The 22,499-nt window shown below is 40.9% G+C and overlaps 1 protein-coding gene across 3 annotated transcripts; it reads left to right on the forward strand.

The window, feature by feature from the left end:
* Positions 1-1,016: 1,016 nt before the first annotated feature.
* LOC101117099 (zinc finger protein 347-like) lies at positions 1,017-21,732 on the forward strand. 3 transcript variants are annotated; one of them, XM_060399096.1, is made up of 6 exons: positions 1,017-1,183; positions 2,305-4,216; positions 4,961-5,019; positions 5,158-5,204; positions 10,772-10,898; positions 16,889-21,732. In XM_060399096.1, the coding sequence occupies exons 2-6, from the start codon at positions 4,002-4,004 to the stop codon at positions 18,580-18,582; spliced, it is 2,142 nt and encodes a 713-aa protein (XP_060255079.1). In that variant the 5' UTR covers positions 1,017-1,183; positions 2,305-4,001; the 3' UTR covers positions 18,583-21,732. The 3 variants fall into 3 exon arrangements, with proteins under 3 accessions (XP_060255079.1, XP_042087160.1, XP_027834526.1); XM_042231226.2 differs by having other exon boundaries at positions 2,305-2,486; positions 5,160-5,204; XM_027978725.3 differs by lacking the exon at positions 2,305-4,216.
* Positions 21,733-22,499: the final 767 nt, after the last annotated feature.

Genomic DNA, 22,499 nt, shown 5'->3' on the forward strand with positions numbered 1-22,499 from the left:
AGAAATGCTTATTAAACTTACTGTGATAATTATTTCAGTCTCTGTAAGAATATCATGCTGTGCAAATTAAACTCAGTCATGTAAGTCAGGTATATCTCAAACTGGAGGTGGGAGCGGATGTGATTTTAAAAGGCAAGTAAAACATTTGAGCAAAAAGAAGAATGCAATTTATAAGAATTTTTTTAAAAAATAATGCATTTTAAAAATGTATTGCAGTGATTAGTGACAGAAATTACTACATGCCATGGTGCTCCAGTCTCAGATGCTAGGTTATGTCCCTGAGGCTCTGGAACCAAGGCACTGAGTTAGTCATCCTGCCAGAATGAGGATTATAGAAAGGGAAAAGTATTCTGTAAGATGTCGGTGTGAAATGGCCCATTCTTCAGTGGGAGACTTTCATCACTCATTCTAATTTTGTAATACTGAAGAGCATGTCAAGTTCTTGTTTCCCTAAACTGTTCAGTTCAGTTCAGTCGTGCCCAACTCTTTGTGATGCCATGGACTGCAGCACACCAGGCCTCCCTGTCCAACACCAACTCCGGGAGTTTACTCAAACTCACGTCCATTGAGTCGGTGATGCGGTCCAACCATCTCATCCTCTGTCTTCCCATTTGCTCAAGTGAATTGTAATTGCCTCACAGAGTGGGACACGACTGAGCAACTTCACTGGCACAGCAACCACTCGGAGCCGCACTTTTCCAACCACCCAAGTGTTTGCTCCTCGAGACCACAGCGTGCGAGCAACCTGCTGGCAAAAGCAGGTTTTCCCGTAACGATTCTCCACTTGTTAGGAGGAAACAGATTAGTTTCCCACCAAGGTAGCCCACAGGGCTGTACGCTTTTACTCCCAAAGGTTCGAGACAGCAAGGTAACAGCACATTCGGGGCTCCTGGGAGGCGCCGGGTCCCGCCTGCCCTCCCGGGGCTGGGTTCACACGCGGCCCGCACCCGCCCTGAGGCCGACGCCCCGCCCAGCGCCGCCGGAGGGCCTGTGTCCAAGTCCGCGCGTGCGCAGTTGGTTACGGAAATGGAAGCGCGGAGCGCGGAATGAACGTTGAACCGCCGCGGGTTAAGCGTCAGCTTTCTGTGTAAATTCCTGCTGCGCCTCCTCCGTCACTCAAACCTCGGGAGCTTTGGAGTGACTAGATACCTGACATCTCAGCACTTGGCCCTTCCACCCCCAGGTAAATCCAGAAGTCCTCGTGCAGGTCGGGTGTTTGGGGTTTAGATTCGTCCGGAGGTCGGTGCCTCGGCTCTTCTGCCTTCAGTCCAGGTAGACGCCGCCTTTAGCTACATTTTCTGGCTGAAAAACCCGTTAGTCCCTCCGCTCCCCAGTTAAGCCCTCTTTTGCCAGGCGGATTCGCGCCCCTCTCCTGCCAGCCCGCTTTCTGGAGCCCTGGAGGGCAGCGCTGGCCTTCCCGCCCAGGGAGAGGCCCCGTCCTCCTGGCGGGACCTGGTGAAGCTCTTTTGTGTCGTTGGTGGCGGTGGAAGGGGTCGCCGCCGAGCTTCCACACCACAGTCCTTTCAGTCCCAGTGCAAAAAAAAAAAAAAAAATCAGTGAGAGGCAGAGTGATAGATAAGTGATTTATTAGAATAGGAAGTTTGTGAGTCTTACAAGTGGGCAGCCGAGAGGATGCAAAGCCCAGAGAACTTGCTGGGCTACAGCTTTATCATCAGAGGGCAAGTGGCGTGGGGGGTGAGGTGGGGAGAAGACTTTCCTCGTCTTTCTTGAGTAGATGTCAGCCTTCCTGCGTCAGTCCCACCAACAGGTTGGGCAGGGGAGTTTTTTGTTGTTGTTCCTACCTGGTCAAGCTAGCTTCACAAACTAGTGCTTTTTATGTGTACACAGAGCGTGTGGTAATTTACTGAGCTCACTGAGCAGGGTGTGGGGCTCATGCCGCCGTTGTTAAATTGTTTCAGGGTCCTCTTGAGCATCTGTTGAATAGCTTTGTTGCTAAACAAGCCCGCTTTCTTGAGTAATCATTAACTTGCAGGAGTCTCCGGTATTTATTCTACTGACAATCCCCTAGTTGGATTAACTAGTTAATCACCTACTTTGTCCCCTCACTCCCGTCCCTATCTCTGGGATTCAGGACAGCCCGCCCCTCTCCTAAGACCCCCCTCCTCCCTGCCATCTCCTCGGTCCTCCCATCTCCTGAGGCCAGTCCTTCTGCCCAGCAAGCCTCCCCTTGTAATGGGAGGTGACCTGAGCTAGCCTTGTGAAACACAGTGGTCTTCTGTTCCAAATTCCATATGATGGAAAAAGGGGGTTTTTTTTGTTGTTGTTCTTTTTTTTTTTCTGTAGGCAGATGTCTTACTCAGCACTGTAAATACGTGGATCAGAGGGCTCAGGAGAAGCAGATGATGAGCAACTGAGAGAAAAACTGAGAATGAGAAGAGGACGAGGGAGAATCCATAGAGATAGAGACTGTGGCTGAGGGACTTGTAAACAGAGTGAAATGAAAGATTAAGCATTGAAAATAGCAGGTGAATAAAGATGTAGATTTTTTTAAAAGTTGAATTCTCTAGGGATGGGAGATGTCAAGTTTAAAAAAATGCAAAATGTGAGGTTTGCATGTAAAATTTTGTTTGGGGTGAAATGACGACTGCAGTCCAGGAAACAGCACTTCACATAGCTCTGAGAAGCTGCTGCAAAGAGGCAGGAGGAAAGGTCAGTATACAGAGTTTGGTGAAGGGGGATTACATGCAATCAAGCACAAATTTTTTTCCAGAAGTTTTCTACTACTTTTGTGAAGCTTTGCTAATCACAAGGAAAAGTCATCACCATGGAGGACTTTAGTGCTTTTCTAGATATGGGGAAATACAAGAATTGGGCTCATAACATTGGCTCCTGAAAATACCTATCTGAAGACCTCATCTGTCAGTTTCTCCCCCAATCACAGATGCCTCATTTCTGCTCCCCACTGTGAACTCCTTTCAGGAGGTATTGAAGGTCAGCAGCTGCAGCAGCGCATGAATTAACCCTTGTAGAGGTAGACAGGTAGATTATTATTGTTTAGTTGCTAAGTCCTGTTTGATTCTATGTGGCCCCTAGGACTGCAGCACACCAGGCTCTTCTGTCCTCCACTATCTCCTGAAGTTTGCTCAAACTCATACTCATTGAGTCGGTGATGGTATGCAACCTTCTCATTTTCTGCTGCATCAGGGTCTTTGCTGATGAGTTGGCTCTTGCCATCAGGTGGCCAAAGTATTGGAACTTCAGCTTCAGCATCTGTCCTTCCAGTGAATATTCTTGGTTAACTTCCTTTAGGATTGACTGGTGTGATCTCCTTGCAGTCCAAGGGACTCTCAAGAGCCTTCTCCAGGACCACAGTACAAAAGCATCAATTCTTCAGTGCTCAATCTTCTTAATGGTCCAGCTCTCACATTCAAACATGACTACTAGCATGTAGGTAGATGGCAAGTGCCAGTTTGTAGCTGACAGAGAGTAACATAGAGGGGCCTTGGATCAGCGGTGGGGCAGGGGCACCAAAGGAGAGGCACTTCACACAGAGTGGGGTGAGAGGATGAAAGAGCTGGACACTTGGGCTGCAGAGCAGCATGGCGCTGGGAGAGAAGGAGGATCAAGTGTGACCACAAGAGGAAGCAAGAGCAAGAAGGATGCATCACCACCTGGGGTGTCAGAGCAGGGGTTGGGGGGAGAAGGGGAGTGGAAGAGGTGAGAGAAGGGGTGTAACTGGAGGGCAGCGAGGGAGCAGTGAGGGGCAAGAAAGAGGCAGAAGCACAGATGGAGGACCGTCAGAGAGGGTGCAGAGACCAAGCATCTCGAGGGGAACAGTTTACAGAGTGGGCAGGACAGGTGTCAGGGAAGAAACAGGAACAGCAGGAGAGCAGAGGGGAAGAAAAGAGACAGATAAACCGACTAAAATGGAAACACCTAGTAGAGCAGGTGGGTAGTGGGAACTGGATGCAGATGGATGGTGAGTTGTTTGTTGTGGCTAAGTTGTGATATATGATTTCTTATTTTAAGAATGTAATAAAATGTCTCTAATTGTACAGATGAGGATGAGAATAGCAGAGCTTGTGTCTTGTGCATTCTGTAATTCTTCATATCAGAGGATAACCTGTATTTGCAAGTCCTGTTTAGCCAGGGGGCTGCTGCTGCTAAGTCACTTCAGTTGTGTCCAACCCTTCACGACTCCATGGAGTGTAGCCCGCCACACTCCTCTGTCCATGGGATTCTCAAGAATACCAGAGTGAGTTGCCATGCCCTCCTCCAGGGGGTTTTCCGACCCAGGGATGGAACCTGCATCTCTTAAGTCTTCAGCATTGGCAGGCAGGTTCTTTACCACTAGCGCACCCCGTGATTTGATTCACTCAGTTGTGAGTCGCCCCCTTCCCTTTGCTTGACATGGGGCACAGGAGTAGGAGAGGACAAGTGGGGCAAGAAATGATTGAATCTGTCACTGCATGGTGCCTTTTAAAAGGAACATTGAGGACTTTCCTTATGGTCCAGTGGTAAAGGATCTTCTTGCCAAGGCAAGGGACACAGGTTCGATCCCTGGTCCGGGAAGATCCCACATGCCGTGGGGCAACTAAGCCCGTGTGCTGAAACAAGAGAAGCCACCACGATGAGAAGCCTGCACACTACAACTAGAGAAAGCCCGATCACAGCAGCGAAGACCCAGCATAGCCAAAAAATAAGTAAATAAAAAGTCAAGTGAAAAAAAAAGGAACATTGAGAATGCTCCTTTTTGTGATGGGCCTACTTTTCTTTCTTATATCTTTACATATAATTCTTTTTGTAGCTTGGAAAAATTTTGGTTTATTCAGTTTCTGCTTCCCTGGAAATGATCATTAACTTTTGTTAATAAGCTTTAGTGCTTTTCTATAATCAAATCATTCTTTAAATAGTAATATAATACATTGTGAAATTTTTAGAACACTGATACCACAAATATTAGATGATAAAAATTCATTCTTTTGAAAATGTGTTTCAGGTTTCTTGGAGTCCTGCTTGCTTTCTCCTCTTTTCCCTTTGTACTGGAAAAGCTCTTTGGTATGTAATAAATAATTTTAGACCTTTTTGGTGGGTACTCGGTAAAGTTGTTAATGATCTTTTATATTAACAGACAAATCCTAGTTTTACCAATTAGTCTAATATTTTGTTTTCTCCCTTTTTGTGTGTCCTGCTAAGAGGAAGAGGAGGAAGCAGAACAGGAGTCAGGAATGGCTCTTTCTCAGGTAAAGTCATATTTTCAGCCTGTCCTTCAAATGTCCTTTTTTGGATTCTCTATTCTTCCCTGGCTCCAAAGTATCCTGGCTGACACTTGTACATTCGTCCTCTTTTTCAAGAATATTTTAGCTGTTTGCTGGTTCTTGAGATTCCCTATGAATTTACGAATAATTTTTTTTTCTTTAACTGCAAAAAATGGCATAGGAATTCCTTAAATCTGTATACTGTGCCTCCTGCAGTGGAAGCCTGGAGTCCTAACCATTGGACCACCAGGGAAGTCTCTCTTTGGGTCTTTTTTTTTTTTTTTTTAAGAAAATTTTACAATGAAATCTCATTGGCTTGATTTTTGTAGTTTGCTATTTCCACGGAAAGAAAATGTTATCTGTTTTTAATCAGCTCAGCTGCCTCTTAATTTCCATTGAAAAATTATGGGGATATACCAGGTCTTACTGGATTGCAAATGAAGGAATTTTTTAAATCATATATTTTCATTTGCATTTTTTAATGTTTATTTATTTGGCTGCACTGGGTCTTAGTTTCAGCATTGCAGAATCTTCAGTTTTTATTGCAGCATTCAGGTTCTTTAGTTGCAACATGCAACTCTTCATTGCAGCGTGTGGGATCTAGTTCCCTGATCAGGGCTGGAACCTGGACCACCTGCACTGGGGACATGGGGTCTTAGCTACTGGACCATCAGGGAAGTCCTGTACATTTTTTTAAAATTTATTTTTAATTGGAGGATAGTTGCTTTGCAATGTTATGTTGGCTTCTGCCATACAAGAATGTGAATCAGCCATGGGTATACATACATCCCCTCCCTTGGGAGCCTCCCTCCCACCCTGATTTGGCCATTTTAAAAGCATAAAGTTCCCACTCCAGGGTGTGTTTCTATTTATATATATCTCCAGGGACTTTTGTTTTAAAGTTTAGTACTTTTCAGTGTAGAGGCCTTACACCTACTTGTCTGATCTTTTTCCTGAGTTTTCCATAGGATTGTTCTCTCATTTTCGGTCGAAATGGTTCACTGTGTGTAGATAGAAATGCGGTTGATTTTCATGTGCTGATATTTTGTGCTGCAACTTTTCTAAATTTTTTCAAAAATTTTATTTTGTTATTTATTTATTTTTGACTGTGCTGGGTTTCCTTGGCCGTGCTGTGTTTTTGTTGCTGCAACTAGGCTTTCTCCAGCGCAGGCGGCACAGAGCCTGTTCTTTAGTTGCAGTGCTCAGGCTTCACAAGGCGGTGGCTTCTCTTATTATGGAGCACATTTGAACATTACCTTGTTAGCATGTGAAATGAGTGCAGTTGTACAGTAGTTTGTACATTCTTTGGCGCTGTCCTTTGGGATTGGAATTAAAGCTGACCTTTTCCAGTCCTTTGGCCACTGCTGAGTGTTCCAAATTTGCTGGCATATTGAGTGCAACACTTTCACAGCATCATCTTTTAGGGTTTGAAATAACTCAGCTGGAATTCCATCACCTCCACTAGCTTTGTTTGTAGTAATGCTTTCTGAGGCCCACTTGACTTCACGTTCCAGAATGTCTGGCTCTAGGTAACTGACCACACCATCGTGGTTATCCAGGTTGTTAAGACCTTTTTTGTATAGTTCTTCTGTGTATGCTTGCCACCTTAATCTCTTCTGTTTCTCTTAGGTCATTGCCATTTCTGTCCTTTTATTGTGTTCATCCTTACATGAAATATTCTATCTCCAATTTTCTTGAATAAATCTCTAGTCTTTCCCAGTCTCTTCTTTTCCTCTATTTCTTTGCATTGTTCACTTAAGAAGGCTTTCTTATCTCTGCTTGCTGTTCTCTGGAACTCTGCCTTCAGTTGGGTATGTCTTCCCCTTTCTCCTTTGCTTTTTGCTTCTCTTCTTTGTTGAGCTCTTTGCAAGGCCTGCTCAGACAACCACTTTGCCTTCTTGCATTTCTTTTTCTTTGGGATGTTTTTGGTCACTGCTTCCTATACAGTGTTACAAACTTCTGTCCATAGTTCTTCAGGCACTATTGTTTACCAAATCTGATCCATTGAATCTATTCATCACCTCCATTATATAATCATTAAGGGATTTGCTTTAGGTCATACCTGAATGGCTAGTGGTTTTCCCTACTTTCTTCACTTTAAGTCTGAATTTTGCAATAAGTAGCTCTTGATCTGAGTGATAGTCAGCTCTCTGTCCTGTTTTTGCTGATTGTATAGAGCTTCTCCATCTTTGGCTGCGAAGAATGTAATCAGTCTGATTTCAGAATTGTTCATCTGGTGGTGTCCATGTGTAGAGTTGTCTCTTGTCTTGTTGGAAGTGAGTGTTTGCTATGACCAGTGCATTCTCTTGACAAAATTCTTTGTTAGCTTTCGCCCTGCTTCATTTTGTACTCAAAGGCCAAACTTGCCTGGTATTCCAGGTATCTTTTGACTTCCTACTTTCGCATTCCAGTCCTCTGTGAGGAAAGGACATCTTTTTTTGGTTCTAGGATGTCTTGTAGGTCTTCATGAGACCCATTTTACTTCAGCTTCTTCAGCATTAGTGGTTGGAGGATAGACTTGGATTACTGTGATATTGAATAGTTTGTGTTGGAAGTGAACAGAGATCATTCTGTCCTTTTTGTTGGAAGTGAACAGAGATCATTCTGTCCTTTTTGAGACTGCACCCAAGTGCTGCGTTTCAGATTCTTCTGTTGGCTGTGTGGGCTGCTCCATTTCTTCTAAGGGATTCTTGCCCATGATAGTAGATATAATGGTCATCTGATTTAAATTCACCTGTTCCTGTCCATTTTAGTTCACTCTTGCCATCTCCTGGTTGACCATGTCCAATGTACCTTGATTCATGGACCTAACATTCCAGGTTCCCATGCAGTATTGTTCCTTATAGCCTTGGACATACTTTCACCACGAGACACATCCACAACTGAGCATCATTTCTGTTTTGTCCCAGCTGTTTCATTTTTTCTGGATTTATTAGTAGTTGTCATCCACTCTTCCCCAGTAGCATATTGAACACCTTCCAACCTGGGGGAGACAAGATTTAGAGAACACAAGCCCTCCTCACACCCTAGTTTTATCAGAGACTCCACCTTTGAGTCACTGTTATAAAACCCTTCATCAGATCCTCCTGGGTTGATGTTAGATGTGTACATATTTATAATTATTATAGCTTCTTGGCAAATTTACCCTTTTCTCATTTCACGATGTATTTTGTGTCTCGTGTTAGTTTTTTTCCTTAGGTAATTTTGTCTGATATTGTGCAGTAATTCCTGCTCTCTTAAGGATTGGATGTCTTTTTTCATCCTTTTACTTTTTGACTTAGATTTGTGAGTGTTCACAGTTCCAGCTCTGACATGCTGTGTGTCTTGCTCCCACTCTGTTTTCCTCTCGTCACTTCCTCTGTTGGTCCCTGCTCAGGCACACTGTACTGAGGTGACAGGCAGGACCCATGGCGAGCCCCCTTAACTCCACTGTCACTTCGGTACGAATTCATCAAGTGTTTCCTTCTGATCATGATGTTTGGAGAAATATTCTTTCTTAATTACAATATATTTTTTCCGTAACTTTTCTAAGTTCAAGTCAATGTTTTAGAAGTCAGTGTTTCAGGAGTCAGTGTTTACAGAAATAAATACTGTGTATTAAATTGTATTTATATGTAGGTATTCCATAGAAGCTGTAGTTAACGTTTCCTGCTTTTTTTCCTGTTGGTACCATTTAGCACAGGTGACTCTTTCGTTGTTCCAAAAAAATGCTGAAATTCACATATATAAAACTGATGATAAAAAATCATGCAAAAATATGTCCAGAGGGGATGGCCAGTTAATTCCCTATATTTTATATATAGCATTAAGTGTGTATATTTATTCCCAACCTCCTGGAAGTCTCTTTAACTGTTGTCTCAAATTTTCTTTATGTTGATTGATTTATCCTCTCTATCCTTGTTGTTTACTTATTGCATACCAAATCCTGTACAGACTGTTGGGAGTAGAATAGTGAATTCTGTGAGCTCACTCCTTTCTCTTAAGGAATTTCAAGCTAGTTAGGGAATACATAAGGGTGTCCTGTCCCTCCTGGTTCATTTGGGTCTTACCATTCTAGTACATTCTTGATGGCATCTGACTGCAAACACTGAACTCTCCTGTGCGGGCCAGGAACAACCCCCAAAAATGAGGGATGGGGGCTTCCCTGATGGTCCAGTGGTTAAGACTCTGCACTTCTACTGCAGGGGGGCAAGAGTTTCATTCCTGTTTGGGGGAGCTAAGATCCTGCATGCCATGCCGTGAGGCCAAAAAAAAGAAAAATGAGGGCTGGGTGGGAGTAAGTAGATAAACACCCAAGCTCCCTCACCCCTCTGTGGAGGCAGTTCTGAGATTGTTTCGCAGACTCTCAGATCATGTCCATCCACATAGATCTCTAGTTGCCCATGGCTGCGACTTTCTCTTCCTCACTGGAACTTTCTGGAATGTTCCTTTTTGGAATGATGCTACTGGATATTTCTGGAATGATCTCTCAGATTATTTGCACTTGAAAAAAAAATGTCCCTAGACAACATCTCTCATTTCAGTTATTTCTGCATTTGTAATACACATGTGTCCATAAGTTAGTTCATGGATCTGCAAATCCATGGTTTTGATAAGACATCATAGTTTTAAAACTATGTCCTGCCTTTGTCTGTAGCTGAAATTATATCATAAATATATTCTGTGGCCTTGCGTTTTTTCCTGCACTCTCCTGTTCCAGGTTCAGATAACAGTAAGATTACCAACATGTTATGTGTATGTGTTTGTGCACCCAGGTCTGTAATGATCTTTTATTGCCTTCCGTGTTGTTTGCTTTGACCTTATTTCAAGTTTTCTCAGGGAACCCTCTATCAGTGTGCTTCTGGTACTCTTTTTTTTTTCCTAATGCTCTTCTCTTACTTGAGTTTTTGCTTCCTTATCTTGAGTTCAAGACCTCATTCTCCTTAATTGAGGTTCCTGCTCTATGATTACTTAGCTTCTTGAACTAAGTAGAGTTTCTCCAGATGTCTCTGTAGGATGGCATATATCTTTTTCTACTGAGCTATGATGTTGATTAAAAAAAAGTTCATAGCCATAAAGCATTTAGAGTATTGCTTAGCATCTTTGAAGTATTCAAACACCTTTAGTCATTGTAATCATAGTTTAAGATTTTGACCTTTTCTTTAAAGCACTGTTGACTCTTGTCATTTCTGATTCCATCACTCATAGTGTAGCTCATCTAGATATTGAATAGCAGTCAGTAACAAACACATAGTCTAACACTTCTGGAGAAACTACTCATTATTAAATCTTATTTACATTTATTTCTTGTAATGTCCACAAAAATGGACATTGATTTACCTCCACATGGGACATCAATCATCCTCTACATTGGTTAGAGGTTATCATAATCTCTGGGTAAAAGCATAAGGAATTAAAATTAAAGGCCCATAATTTCCTCCAAATAGCTTTCCATGGATCTGTCAGAATATTACTTCAACTGAGTTCATCCTTACCCCTCTCTCCTCTTCTCCGTTTGTGTGAAAATAAGAGCTCTCCTCATGGCCCCTTGGTGAAATGTGTTTTCATTTCAGGCACAGTTGACCTTCAAGGATGTGGCCATAGAGTTCACTCAGGAGGAGTGGGAATGCCTGGACCCTGCTCAGAGGGCCTTGTACAGGGACGTGATGGTGGAGACCCTCAGGAACCTAGTCTCCTTGGGTGAGGATCACTTCCCTTTGAAGCTGGGATCTGCCCTGGGGTATCTCTGCATTTCCCACTGTGTGCCTCTTGGGAGCCCCGGTTTTACTTGACTGATCTGAAATCCCTGTTGATTCAGACATGAAGAGCTTCAGGACACAGCCTCAGGAATTTAAATCTACCTTTTCCTCTGACGATCTGCCCACTTTATGATACATCAGGAGTTGTTCCAGAGCTTTTGTAGTTGTAAAGCTCAATGGAAAACTTTTAACATACCCATTTTCCTGTTTCCTACCCATGTGCTTTTGATTCAGGAGTTTTAGGAAAAGAACTATGTTTCTTCACATTATTCTGTTACCTCTATATTCAGAAGGAGGTAAACAGCAGGTGAATTTTGAAAATATTTTTCTATTCCTCTCTGTATTTCCATCAATCCTCAGTTGAGCAAGGGACTAGGATTCTGGCAAAGCCACAGCAAATCATGTGTCTTTCCTCTTATGTGGAGGTATTTCTGTTTCTTATTTGAATATTTTACCCACCTTGTAACGAGACAAAAAAGAGTCCTGGTCTGTGGAGGGTATGCCTTTGAGGGTATAACAGGTCATATCTTGGAAGGGCCGAGGGGAAGCTTCATTATTAATAGTGTGTGCAGACTTTCCCCTCGTCAGAGAATTCTATGGAAAGTACAAACATTTACTTCTTTTTTTTTTAAACATTTACTTCTTATCTGAACTCTCAGAGGGAATTTTTCTTCTGTGTAACTTAATCTATGCGGTGGGTTTACTGGTTGACAGATTATTTTGAAAAAAGAGTAGAGACATTACTTTGTCAACAAAGATCTGTTTAGTCAAGGCTATGGTTTTTCCAATGGTAATGTATGGATGTGAGAGTTGGACTATAAAGAAAGCTGAGCACGGAAGAATTGATGCTTTTGAACTGTGGTGTTTGGAAAGACTCTGGAGAGTCCCTTGGACTGCAAGGAGATCCAACCAGTCCATCCTAAAAGAGATCAGTCCTGGGTGTTGATTGGAAGGACTGATGTTGAAGCTGAAACTCCAATACTTTGGCCACCTGATGCGAAGAGCTGACTCATTGGAAAAGACCCTGATGCTGGGAAAGATTGAGGGCAAGGGGAGAAGGGGACGACGGAGGATGGGATGGTTGGGTGGCATCACCAACTCAATGGACATGGATTTGTTTGGGTGGACTCCGGGAGTTGGTGATAGACTAGAAGGCCTGGTGTGCTGAGGTTCATGGGGTCGCAAAGAATCAGACATGACTGAGCAACTGAACTGAACTATTCATCATATATTGTAATCTTTTTCCACTGCTGCTGCTGCTAAGTCACTTCAGTCGTATCCGACTCTGTGTGACCCCACAGACGGCAGCCCACCAGGCTCCCCCGTCCCAGGGATTCTTCAGGCAAGAACACTGGAGTGGGTTGCCATTTCCCTCTCCAATGCATGAAAGCGAAAAGTGAAAGTAAAGTCACTCATATAGAAAATAACCACTTCATGCTATATTGATATGGTCTGCATATTCTATGATACGAAATAAGAAATATCCCCAGAGACCGGCTGATAAATCTTTCTGGGTGTTTTTCTGGTTTTGAGCAATGTTACAAAAGCCTGTCTCAATGGCATCGTAACAGTGATGTTCACATGTGCAATAACCATCCCCTTACATTCTCAGCAAGCAGTATAGGGATTTCTCTTCAGGATAACGCTGTCCAACTTCCCATTCTCGTTTGTGAGGCTGTTTTGTAAACTGTTACTGATGCCATCTTTTGGTGACCTGTGTGTCATTGTTCTTTTACATCAACAGCTAAGTTTAAAACATCTAAATTCGAGAACTTATGAAGTGGAATGATGCTTTCAATAGGAACCATAATTCATTTTTTTGTTTAATAGCCTGTCCTTCCCCCATTGGGTGGTCCACATCCTCTTGTTGAACATGGGGATCCCCTTGGACCACATACACAAGAATTTATTTCTTATGCCACTGTTGTATGCCACTGGTCTTTGTGCTAATACCACACTGCTTGGATTAGTTTAGGTTTCTGAGACTTTTAAAAGTAATTGTGAAACCTCCAACTTTGTTCTTTTTAACCTTGGTTTTTCTGTTGAGTGTCTCTTAAAAAAAAAGAATTATTTGGCTGCAACAAGTGTTAGTTGCAGCATGTGGGATCTAGTTCCCTGACCAGGGATGGAATCCAGGTCTCTTGCATTGGGAGTATGGCGTCTTAGCCACTGGACCACCAGGAAAGTCCTTCAGTGTCTTTTGAGGTTGCATTTGAATCTTAACAATGGATTTATCTATTTAAGACACACTGTCAGGGTTTTATTAGGGATTGGGTTAAATCTGTTGATTACTTAGAGGAGATTGGGGTTGTTCAGGGTGGTATGGCCTTGGACTGTTGATCACTTAGAGTAGTATTTACACCCTGACCATGTTTATTTCTAGTCCATGAACTTGAGATGTCTGCATTAATTTGTGTCCTTTGGGATATTTTTCAGCGGTTTTTAGTTCATAGAGAATATATCTGCCTTCTGTAAAATTTTGCCAAGTACTTTAGTTTTTTAATAATATTTTAAATGGAGTTTTCTGAATTTCCTTCATGATTTTTTAAATTGTTAATATATAGAAACAGTATTGACTTTTGTTTGTTGGTTTTGTATGTTGTTGTTTTTCTGAGTTTATTCTTTTTTTTTTTGCCAACTACTCAAGGTGTGTGTATTTGTTTGTTTGTTTGTTTTTGCCTTACCATGTGGCTTGTGGGATCCTCGTTCTCCCAACAGGGATTGAACCTAGGCCCCTGACAGTGGAAGTGTGGAGTCTTAACCACTGAACTACAGGGAATTTCCTGGGGTGTTTTATGTATTCGAACATTTCATTTTTCAGAAGAGATGGATTTCCTTCATTTGCTGTTGGGATTGGTTATATGTGTTTTTCTTATATCTACATGTTCTTGGTAGGAATTTCCGTAGTTTTTCTTTTAGAAGTAGTGCAAACATCTTTGTTACATTCCTGGTCTTAGAGGCAAATGTTTAAGTCTTTCCCCATTGATTATGATATTAGCTGTGGGCTTTTATTACATGTCTTTTATTGTGTTTAGGTCACTTTTTTCTCTTTCTAGTGTTTACTGAGTGTTTTTATCATGTTTTTAACATTTCTGCCTGCGGGAACCTCTGGGAATGGGGAGACTTGTGCCAGTTAACTCTCAATGCAATGTAAGAAGGAGGAGGGACGTTGAAGGCCAGGAAATTGTCATGAACTTTCCTATGTTTTTCCGTCTAGTGTTTTAGGACAAGCATTTGCTTGGGTGCTGCCTCTTCTTGATTGGTTTGTTGAATTTTCCCCAATTGCTTTTTGTTTATTGTTTTAAACTTGGTTCCCTCATGGGTAATGGGTGCCTATGGTTTACTGTCCTGCTGACATCACTCCCTCATGGTTTGGTTTTTCTTTGCAGAGTTTGTGTTAAGAAATTTAATGATATGACTTTCAGTATTTAGACAGGCTAGCTAAGAACTACTATCATGTTTAATAACAAGGGATGTTGATGTAAATATTTTATATAACCAAAGTATGTTATGTAATTAATATTTTAGTTAGTAACATTTTTTCTTTCTTTACTTACTTAACTATTGTGATCATATCCTGAAATCGCTCAGGCTTCGGCCAACGCTTTCTGCTATCTTTTTTTCCCCATACAGGGTGTTCTCGCCTAGCCAAGAGATCTTCATTCCAAAATCACGATCTCCCTCCTTTACTTTGCTCTGTTTGTGTGTGCACAGAATGAACTGATTCATCTCCTTCTGGTAGTCTTCTCCTGGTTTTCACTTCTGCTTTCTGCTAAGATCATTATTGCACAGCCTCCTGAAATATTTTGTATGTGTTTATTGAACATATGCATGGAAATACAGTCATTGGAATATTCAATTTGCGTAGCAAATAGTATAGTAGACTGAAAGTTAATTTGCTTCTGCAGTGTTTAAATCTCATGTGGTTCTTTCCCATACTCATACTATAATTCCCCTAGTTAAAAATGGGCCAGTAGTATACTATTGCTAAGCCAGTTCTTTTAAGATCAATATTCTAATTGTCCTCACACAGTTATAATCACACAGATGTGCTCCTACATATGCATATACCCTGAGCTCCACTCAGTCCCTTTCTCAGTTCTGACCTTTCTTTATATGGTCCCTTGGAGTGAATGAAAAGGTTGTTATTTCCTAGCATTTTAAAGTTATTCTCCTAAAGTTCCCAATTTCCACTGTACTCTTTCACCCACCCCTCCACCTTCCACATTACTCACACTGTAAAAATAACACCTCTGTATACTGATGAACTTTCTCATGACCCAACCTAAATCACTGTGTGCAGCTGTGACAACTCAGAAACCATTTCCAGGAGGGGTGGCTGAATCCCCTTAGTAGTTACACAGCCCACTTCTTGCATCTCCCTTCTAAGCTTCTGGTATTTGTTGCAGTATTTTGTAATGTACTGCTTGGGTGAGGGTCATGTTTAAGAATATATTGTCTCAGTCTCTAGGTCACAGTTCTCATCATGGTTCTCACTACTTTCTGTGTCAGTTGGGGTCATGTACATAAATCTGTGATTCCACTTTCCTTACTTGAAAAATTGTGATAATTATACTCAAGCCTTTAAGAAGAAATAGTATTTTTTTTTGTCTTTAGGTTTTTGTGTTTGTTTTTTGGCCCCACCGTGCTGCTTGTGGGATCTTCCTTCAAGGAATGTAACTTTGGTCCATGGCAATGAAACTACTGAGTTCTAACCACTGGACTACTCTTAAATTCCCAGAAATAGTGCAGTTTTTATATTAAGTCAAAATGTCTTTTGTGTAAAAAGATACATGAATAGTCTGTATAGCATGTTTATTATGCTATCCCTTTTTTGCATTATACATTGTATGCTTTTCTTTTCAATTTGTTCTCAGCAATATGGTGTATCAACCAAGTTAAAGTAAATTCACAAATTGCTCACTCTTTATTACATACATTTTGGAGCCAAAGAACTGGATATTTTAGGGCACTGCAGAATTAGGGAATTGCTCTATTTAATGGCTGTCAATATAAATGGAGAATATTTCATTTACTAATCTTTAATTTTGATTTACAGAAGGTGGCTTTTCTGAATGTTTTATGCTGCTTCATGGGTACATAGTTTTACAGGAAGTACTTAGAAGAACATTTTGTTTTTAAAAAAGCTTTTTTATCATATGCACCATTTTCTCTATTCTTTGTTTCCCAAGTTGAAACTACCAGTCATTGAGATTATTCATTGAATAAGTTAGTTTTGGATTATTTACTGTTACAGTAGATTTTGTCTGGTTTTTAGCATTCATTTGTATTAAACAAGTATGCCCAATATATGTATAATATTCTTTTCCCCTCAGTTTTGAGGCACCAGTAGGTATGTTTACTGCTAATTGGTATGTGCTTTGGTGTCATGGTTGAAAATTACACTTTCTTGGATTGGTAACCAAAGTTTCTCCAGTGTGAGTGTTCTTATTATAGGTTGTTTCAAAATTTGTTGTTGTTGAGTTGATAAGTCAGTTCTGTCTCTGTGCGACCCTGGGAATGCAGCACACCAGGCTTCCTTGTCCTTCACTGTCTCCCAGAGTTTGCTCAAATTCATGTCCATTGAGTCAGTGATACTAGCTAACCATCTCATCCTCTGCTGCCGTTTTATCCTTTTCCCTTCAGTCTTGCCCGGCAGCAGAGTCTTTTCCAATGAGTTGGCTCTTCCCATCAAGTGGCCAAACTGTTTGAAATTTAGGTGCCCTAAAATTAAGTAATATTATCGCAGATCAGTTTACCTTTAGTAAAGAATCATTCCATTTGTGTTTGAAAGGTTTTTATATCATGGTTGGCAATTTTCATAACTCCTTTTTGTGTAAGTACTAGTTTGGTGTAATATCATGTTTAACATGAAATATTTATTTATGAGTTATAATAAGTGAGATACTTACAGTTTTTTGTACCTTGTAGATATCTCTCATATACTTGTGATCAAGAAATTACAACTAAATGAAAAAACTGATAGAGGAGAAGAATTCCAAACAGTGATATTGGGAAGACACGAAAGGAATAAAATAAAAAATTTTTACCTCAGGGAAATCCAGGAAAATACATATGACTTTGAGTCTCAGCCAAGAGATGAGGCAAGAAATTACAAAGTAAAGCCTATAACACATGACAAAAATCTCACTGATGAGAGAGAGGAGCACGGTAGAAGTATTGCAGGAATCAAGCCTATTGAAAACAGGCTTGCATTAAGCTTTTGGGATGACCTGCATGTTTACAAAAGTGAAGAGAAGATTGATGAATTTAATCAAGCTGACAAGAGTATCAATATTAGTGCTTCATTTTCACTACTTCAAGGAATGTCTCTCCTTGTCCAAACCAACATTTCTAATTCATATGGGAATGATTTTATGCATCCTTCAATACTAACACAAGACCAGGGCACACACATGGAATGTCCTTACAAATGTAATCAGAGTGGCAAAACCTTTCATCAGGGCTTGAACCTTACCCAACATCAGTTGATCCATACAGAAGAGAACATGTTTAATTGTGATGTGTGTCGCAAAGTCTTTAGTCGACATTCAGACCTTGCTGTTCATCAAACAATTCATACTGCAGAGAAATCTTACAAGTATAACAGGTGTGGCAAAACCCTTTACCATGGCTTGCACCTCACTGGGCATAAGGTAATCCATACAAAAGAAAACTTATATAAATGTGATATATGTGAAAAAGTGTTTACTCAAAGTTCATACCTTACAGTTCATCAGAGAATACATACTGGAGAGAAACCATACAAATGTAATGAATGTGGCAAGGTGTTTAGTCAGAATTCATACCTTGCAAAACATCGCAGAATTCATACTGGAGAGAAACCTTATAAATGTAATGAGTGCGGCAAGGTCTTTCATCACAAGGCCAACCTTGCAAGTCATCAGAGACTTCATACTGGAGAGAAACCTTACAAGTGTAATGAATGTGGCAGAGCTTTTAGTCAGAAAGGAAACCTTGCAAGTCATCAGAGAATTCATACTGGAGAGAAACCTTACCAATGTAACGAGTGTGGTAAGATGTTCAGTAGTAGATCAACCCTCGTCAGTCATCAAGTCATTCATACTGGAGAGAAACATTACAAATGTAATGAGTGCAGCAAAACCTTTTATTTTGGCTCACACCTCAAACAACATAAAATTATCCATTCAGGAGATAAACCATATAAATGTGACATCTGTGGGAAAGTGTTTGGTCAAAATTCATACCTTGCAGTTCATCGGAGAATTCATACTGGGGAAAAACCTTACAAGTGTAAAGACTGTGGCAAAATCTTTAATCACAGCTCGAACTTCAAGAGACATCAGATAATCCATACAGGACAGAAATTATGTAAATGTGATATATGTGGCAGAGTCTTCAGTTTTAATTCATATCTTGCAAGGCACCGAAGGACTCATACTGGAGAGAAACCTTACAAATGTAACGAGTGTGGCAAGGTCTTCAACCGGAATTCAAGTCTTGCAATTCATCAGAGAATTCATACTGGAGTTAAACCTTACAAATGTAATGAGTGTGGCAGCTGCTTTAGTCGAAAGGCGTACCTGGCAAAGCATCAGAGTGTTCATACAAAAGGGAAACCTTTCAAAAACAAAGACTGTTGAAAACCTTTCATTAGATCTCAACTATCACTCCATACCAGGTAATACATACAGTGGGGAAATCATTTAACATGATATATGTGGGACTGTCTTCATTCATTCAAAATTGACACTGTATATTGGGAAATTCATAGTGGATTGAAATTTGCACATGTCATGAGGGTAGCAAAGCCTTGCCATCACATAATCTGTACTAGGCCGAAACTCTAGAAATATGTTGAATGTCTCAAAGTCTCCAGTCCACAAAGTCTCCAACCTTAACATGAACTGAAGTTTCATGTTGGAGAGAAACCTGACATATATTATGATGAGTTTCAGAAATCCATCAGTGTACTTTGAAACCTACCTTTCCATCAGGTAATCCACATTGATGATGAACATTAAGGATGTGTTTTAATTTATCTGATGTTGTCATCTTAGACTTCATTGAAAATATCATCTTGGAGAGAGAAATCAGATAAGTATGTTTAGTTGACCTTAGACAAGGAATTCATTCACCAAAGATTTCTTTCTGGAGATTATTACCTCACAAATGCCAGGAATGGGCAAAACCTTTACTTGGGGCTCACATTCTACGCATCATCAAATAATCTATGCTGGATAGAACATTACAGATGTAATGAATGGGGCAAAGTTCCAAATTAGTGCTCACTCATGATTTAATATTAGAATATTTATCCTAGAGAGAAACCACACAAATATAATATGTGTGGCAAGGATTTTATCCAAAGATAAGATGAGGGAGATACTGGAGTCCCTTAAATGCAACAAGTGTGGCAAAATCTTTACCTTGAGTTCAAGTATGAGGCAACAATGGAGAGTCCATTGAAGAGAAACCCTACAGACATATGAGTAGAAGCTTTATCCTAACTGCACAATTCACCAGACTTCTCATATATGTCTTTTGAGAGAAACCACACAAACTAATATGTGTGCTAAGGCTTGTACCTGAAGATGAAACCTCAGAAACATAGAGGATTTAGTTTGGAAAGCAACGTTTCACATGTAATAAATGTTGTAAAAAGTTTTTGTCAAGTAGCTCCACTTTTGATGTAATGATAGAATTCATACAGGTTAGAAACTATAGCAATTTACTGAATGTGAAAAGAATTTTATGAAATGATGCATCCTGAGGTTTCATCACAAAGTTCATGCTACTGGGGATAAATCCTTACAAATGTAATGAATTTGCTGAATTTTTCACACAATTCTTAAATTAGCCTACATATCAGAGAATCCATAATAGGAATAAGTTAAGGCTTTAGTTCTCCCAAGAGTAATATGAGATTGTTATGTACTTCAGAGTCATTAGAAGTCACAGAATGTTAAAACTTAGGAAATGACGTGTATATCACATACAGAAGAATATATATGTAAATGGCCAAGTATCTGTGTAAATGTTCTACTGAGCTTTCTTGAAGACCACATTACTATTTATGTCTTTCAACCTTAATTTTGAAGTCTGTTGATCTGACACCTTCATTATAGGCCTTTGATGATGGTCTCTGGGAAGGAGTCAGTAAGGTGAAGGAGGTGGCTTCATTAGGTGTGGTTCATTCACATCCATGTTCCCTGGAAAAACAAGGACCCTGAATTACCAAATTCAGTAGTGTGTCAGTTAGCATCAAGAAGGGGCTCTAGAGAATAGTGTAAAATTGCTGTTGCTCATCCTGTTTGTTATGTTCATGGTCCATGGATTGATCACAGTGGACAGAACCCTCTACTACGTGACTGTGAGCAAAGCAGTAAGGACATTAAGAGCCTTGACTATTCATGAGAGGAAAGGGACAGGTTACTAGGGATGGATTATGTGGTAGGAACAGTGCCCAGAACACGTTGGTTGTTTTCTCCATTGCATGGGAGTAAGTGTTACTTGCATCTGTGCGTTTTGTTTTGGCCACACCATGTGGCATGCATGATCTCAGTTCCCTGGCCAGGAATCAAGCCAGTGCTGCCTAGAGTGGGCACACAGAATCCTAGCTACTGGACTGGCAAAGAAGTCCCTGCATCTGTGTTTAATAAGACATTCTTCTTAGGAATTGAAGGGAGAGCAGTTTATCGGAGAGGAAAAATTTTATTACTGGGTGAAGCTTACAGTTTGAACTTCTAGTTTGTCTCAAAGGAAGGTGCCCTCAGGCTTTAAAGAAAAAAGTTTGTCCAGATAGGCTGAAAAAGAAGAGGTTTTTCCTGAGTATTAAAAGGTTTCAGTAGTCAAATAGCAAAAAAAAAAAAAAAGGAGTTGGGAATTCTTTGGCGGTTCAGTTGTTAGGACTTAGTACTTTCACTGCCAAGCTCACAGGTTTAGTCCATGGTCAGGAATCTAAGATCTTGTAATCCCAGAAAAAAATTTTTAATGGAGTCAGACTTCATGAAACACTGAGGCAGAGCCCTCTTGCCTACCAACTTATGTCCCTCACAAGTGTCCTATATTAATAAGTCTACTTCTTGCCCGTCACTTTGCTTCTTGCTGAATTCCTTCTGTGCTGAGACACAAAGAACCTGAGCCTCAGTAAGTCCAGGCTGCAGATACTGAAACCCCCACCAGGTGGGAGACACAGCCTGCTGCCCATCAGCATGTAGAACCCAGAGCAGTTGGAGCCAGATTTATGATGCTAACTGCCACTTACCTCACCACCAGCCAATCGAAGAGTTCACGAGCTGACCACACCCACTTTGAGCCATTACTATAAAACTCCCTACCCCCTCTTGTTTGAGACACACAGTTTTGAAGGCATTAGCCCACTGGGGCCCCTTTGCTTGGCAAAGCAATAAAGCTGTTTCTACTTCATTCAAAAAGAAGGGGGGAAAAAAAAAAACCAATGCTTATTTCTCAAATTCCTGGCTTTCTGACTTGGAAAAGCACTTTTATGTTCATGCTAATAATTTATTAACATTTCTTTTCCACAGCATACACATATTCTGTTGTTTAATATGATTCTTGAAGATGCTTGTAAAACTAATCTGTTGGAGATATTTTTACCCTAGTTTAGTAAAATCTTTGGAAATGTTTATTAGATAATATAATTAAATAGTTTACTCCAGCAATTTTCCAAGTGTTTTTAAAATTTCAGTTTCAAATTAGGCTAATATGCAATGTGTTACATTGTTTACTTTTCTAGTGTAATAAAAAGTGTTTTCAGTTTTCCTTAGCAATATTTTTTCTGCTATGTGTATTTGTCCTGTTTTATCACAAGGGATTACTGGGTTGTTTGGGGACTCCTGTGATGTGATAATGCCTATAAGGCCATGACAGGTACAAAGTAGGTGCAGTGTAAACATGAAGAAAAACAGTTACTTTGGGGCTATAGTTCAATGAAAGAACTGGCATGGCAAAAGGGTGACATGAAATCTTTTTATGGGACACCCAGTATCCTCCACATAGAATTTGTAACCAAGAATAATGTGTTTGATAAGTGATCTTGATTTTGATTTGTATTTTTAGTTGAGCTTCATTGCTTGCAGGATCTTAGTTCCCAAACGAGGGATTGAACCTGGTGTTAGGTAAAAGATGACCAGGTACACCAAAAAATGTTTAATGGGCTTTAATGGCAAAGCGCTCCCGGGCAGGGTTCCCGGACCCGAACGGGGCAGGTCGAGGAAATCCGTGCTCCCCCCGACCGCGTTGGAAGTTTGTTTATATATGCACGTTGCGAGGGATGGCTGGGCTAGCGGATGGGGGTTTGGATAGGCTGCTGGTTCGTGGTGTCGCGAGCTGATAGGTTTCTCTATGCGGCTGGGGCGGGGTGGCTTTAGCTGGCGGAGTGTGCTGTCATTGGTCCCTGGCATCTGGAAGGCTCCCTCTGTTAGGGACTTACACCGCCTGCCGGGGAGGGGAGGGGGCGGCTCGTCATGGCAACCGGCGAAGTGTGCTGTCATTGGTCCCTGGGATCTGGGAGGATCCTCCGTTAGGGACTTTCTCC

The sequence above is a fragment of the Ovis aries genome, chromosome 14 (genome assembly GCF_016772045.2).
Source record: "Ovis aries strain OAR_USU_Benz2616 breed Rambouillet chromosome 14, ARS-UI_Ramb_v3.0, whole genome shotgun sequence".
NCBI classification, from domain to species: domain Eukaryota; kingdom Metazoa; phylum Chordata; class Mammalia; order Artiodactyla; family Bovidae; genus Ovis; species Ovis aries.

What these genes read in the sequence shown, in the direction of transcription:
- LOC101117099 (XM_060399096.1), top strand. Translation starts at nt 4,002, where the DNA reads ATGTCTCTAATTGTACAGATGAGGATGAGAATAGCAGAGCTTGTGTCT. An exon ending in TGTACTGGAAAAGCTCTTTG is followed by an intron (nt 5,020 to 5,157) that starts GTATGTAATAAA and finishes TGTCCTGCTAAG; the next exon opens with AGGAAGAGGAGGAAGCAGAA. An exon ending in CAGGAATGGCTCTTTCTCAG is followed by an intron (nt 5,205 to 10,771) that starts GTAAAGTCATAT and finishes TTTTCATTTCAG; the next exon opens with GCACAGTTGACCTTCAAGGA.